General features: G+C 40.1%; 1 protein-coding gene across 1 annotated transcript in view; it reads right to left on the bottom strand.

Moving 5' to 3' along the window:
• Nucleotides 1–66: 66 nt before the first annotated feature.
• LOC106633266 (protein phosphatase 1 regulatory subunit 12B-like) overlaps nucleotides 67–3,286 on the bottom strand; it is a 6,531-nt gene continuing 3,311 nt past the window's right edge. The window contains exons 5-6 of the mRNA XM_042222705.1: nucleotides 2,903–3,042; nucleotides 67–177 (exon numbers count right to left, since the gene is read on the bottom strand). Of these exons, the coding sequence (XP_042078639.1) occupies nucleotides 67–177; nucleotides 2,903–3,042 (251 nt within the window). The remainder of the gene's footprint in view (nucleotides 178–2,902; nucleotides 3,043–3,286) is intronic.

The following is a 3,286-nucleotide window of genomic DNA, read 5'->3' as shown; positions in this document are numbered from 1 at the left end:
CAGCTTTGGCAGCTTTCTGTGGCAGCCTGCCAGAGGCTCTGCTATGGACAGACTCGGCACTGAGGGCTAAAAATTGTCCACCGATGTGAAGAGGGATAAGAGGAGGTGGAGCACAAAGCCAGAGTCAGGAGGGGGCTGAAGCAATTTGTGTCCTGGTAGGTCAACACGCAGTATCACCTGAGGAGTCATCAACAACTGTAAAGTGTCAAGTAACTCTGTGCGCCCTACAGTGTGATGGAGAAGAGACGTTGCCAGTATTAGTGCTACACAGTGTTAACACAGAGCACTTGTGACACATCTCCTCTTCCTGAAACTGAAATCTTGTTTCATTTTGCCCACAGCCGCATTGATTTTATTTTTAGTTTTATAAACCTGCCTATTGATAGACAGGTTTATAAAAAGTCAACATTTTATTAAAGAATAGTTGGACATTTTTGGGGAAATATAAATTTTGGCTTTCTTGTCAGAAGTTATTTGAAAAAACTAACTGAATTCTCAGACTTGTGTGAAGCTACAGCCAGCAGCTTGTTAACTTGGCATAGCAAAAACACTCGAATAAGAGAAAAACTGTTCGACTGGCTCTGTTCAAAGATTCTAAACCTGCCTCCCAGCATCTCTCAAACTCTCTAATTAACATGTTACATCTTATTTTGTTAATCTTTTTTCTCTCTGGTTGTTAAACAAACAAAATTTATTTTTTAACTAATGAGGCTCAGCGGGGACAGAACCAAACAGTGTTCCCTGCTTTTCTCTGCTAAGCTAAGGTAATCCAGCGCTGGCTCTGACTTCATGTTGACCATACAGGTGGTATCAATCTTCTCACCTAATTCTTGGCAACAAAATGAACACGGGTATTTCTCAAAACGTCAAACTGTTCCTTTAAACAACCCAGCAGTAACCCCTTAATTTCATAGTCAGCTCAAGCTGGCTCATTGCTGTCTTCCTTTTATAGTGAGGTACGCAAGCGCCTCACGGTTCTCTATACTCCCTCATCCTTGCTCAGGGCAAATAGATAGAAGGCAAGATAGGACTGCGAGAAACTGAGCAAGGACACAGGGGAGAATCAAAGAGAAGCGGAGAAGCTGATGTGTTGTGGCTTTTGGTTTAAGGCTGGAAAGTCACCCAGACTAGAAATCTAACAGGTCTTAATTTCCCAACCCAAGTACCATTGCCTGCATCTCTAACTTTTACAGTGCTTGAATTTTAAGGACAAATACCATGGATTGTAAGTTCTAACAAAACTGATATTGGAATTAGGTATTAGTTAGAGTAGTCTAGCAGTATGTTTACATTAAACATTCTAACTTGGAGACCCTCCGGAAATAAGACATTAAACTACATTGGCACTGGTTTTGGATAGTTGTGTTGAGAATCTAGCCCAGCTGGAGTTCCTTCTGTCTGATCCTCACCCTTAGCTTTAGGATATTCCATATGGGATGCTATGCTCATGCATTTTAGTAAAGCAGAAAATAAGTGGCTACCAAAGATCCCCTGAGTGATAGCAGAAATGTGGAAGTTAAGTTTGGACTACCACTCAGATCAAATTTCATAATGTATTCCAGGATAAAAAGAGGTATGTTTGAAGCGACATTCTTGCTATCTCTGCTTGTCACCCTTAAGTACCAGAATCTCTATGTTGTCTCACTCTGCACCTGTCTTTTTGTCAGTTGTTGGAAAAAATCATAAAAAGAACTGCGGAAAATCTGTTCCGATAATCATGGAGTCACGCAGAGGTCGACTCTATTGATGGGCAGCCTGTCTAGCTTCTGGTAAAACCTCACTGCTCTGTATGATTATCACAGACAGATATAGTACCTGCTGAGATACTCTCGTATTACTGACAGATTTCTGTTTCAGATTCCAGCACAGGGTTACAGCCAAATCTCTGACCTGGAGTCAGCTCATATGGACACCACTTTCCATTCATACTGTATTACACCTAGGACATTCATAATCATCTATTATCAGGATATCGTCTTGTATAAGTCAAAGTCTTGTCATCTATGTGTCCCCTTTGCTTCCATTTCTCAGATGGCTAGATTATCTAAAGTGAAACTTAATAAGTGAATTGACAGATTTTACCCAGTAGGAGTAATTAGTGATTAAATTTGTCAGTGCTTTTGTCAGGGGTGTTTCACTGATAGCATGCAGGTGGAGGGAGAACAGTAATAGTTAAGAATTTAAAGGAGAAAGCAAAGCCAATCACTCTGAATCCAAGGGTAAGATTAAACAGAGACCATCTCAGTTTTGCCCAATATGGTATGGAATGCTGAGACACCTCAGCCATGTGATGTGAAGAATCAAAATGACTTAAAGAGAGTGGGGGGCTGGCTATCCAGACTATCTTTCTGTGAGATATTATCCAGCACTTCTAGTTACGGTACTCTGTGAACACATGCTCGACATTTGTGATTGCAGTAGTTCTTAAAATATTGCATCAGAGATCAGAGCGCAGCTGCCTTTGAAGCACACTCAGCTTTCAGGTCAGGGAGAAACAGAATATGAACATGAAACAACGGCGCCAACAGATATTGACTTGCACACAATATTTAAATTAGAGTGGTGATGCATTTAATACATTGTCATGAATGCCAAAAAAGAGAACCACTTTGATTTTGTGAAGCATGAGAACTGATTATCACATTTTTAAGTTTAAAATCATTCCAAAGAAATTTCAATGTATCACACAGGAAAGCTTTGTAAATACTGGCCTCCTCTGGAACAAGCTATGGATGAAAAATAGATAGATTATCCTTTGACTCCATCTAGTGGTAGATGGTTAAAATGTTTTGTGAAACCACCATTCGCCTCTTGGTGTGTGTGTGTGTGTGTGTGTGTGTGTGTGTGTGTGTGTGTGTGTGTGTGTGTGTGTGTGTGTGTGTGTGTGTGTGTGTGTTATTACAATTAAAGTGGCTAGATGTTTTCCACCTACCTTTGCAATGTAGTCTGAGCCTTCAGTGTCAAAGCAGGGCCGTCTTTGTTGAGTCAGCTGTGCTGAATCTGCAATGTTCTGATTTTCATCTCTCCACCATCTCTCGCCAACTGGACATATAAAGGAAGTGTGTGTTTTTATTATTATACTAGATCAATACTAATAATGGAAAATAAAGACGTGCTGTATGATTAACAAACTGAAGGCTAATGTTCAGATTCAGGTCTTCGTGAGTCTGAACTCTCAGAGCTCTCAGAGCTCAAAAACTTCTTAAACATTATCAACTCAAAACCAAAAAAAGTGATTTTATTCCTTTGATAGTGTTTTAAAACACAATTCATGTGCTCTGTGTCT

The sequence above is a fragment of the Haplochromis burtoni genome, unplaced genomic scaffold (assembly GCF_018398535.1).
Source record: "Haplochromis burtoni strain Fernald_Lab_line unplaced genomic scaffold, NCSU_Asbu1 Contig_91, whole genome shotgun sequence".
Classification (NCBI taxonomy): domain Eukaryota; kingdom Metazoa; phylum Chordata; class Actinopteri; order Cichliformes; family Cichlidae; genus Haplochromis; species Haplochromis burtoni.
This window is presented reverse-complemented; position numbering and strand designations above follow the sequence as displayed.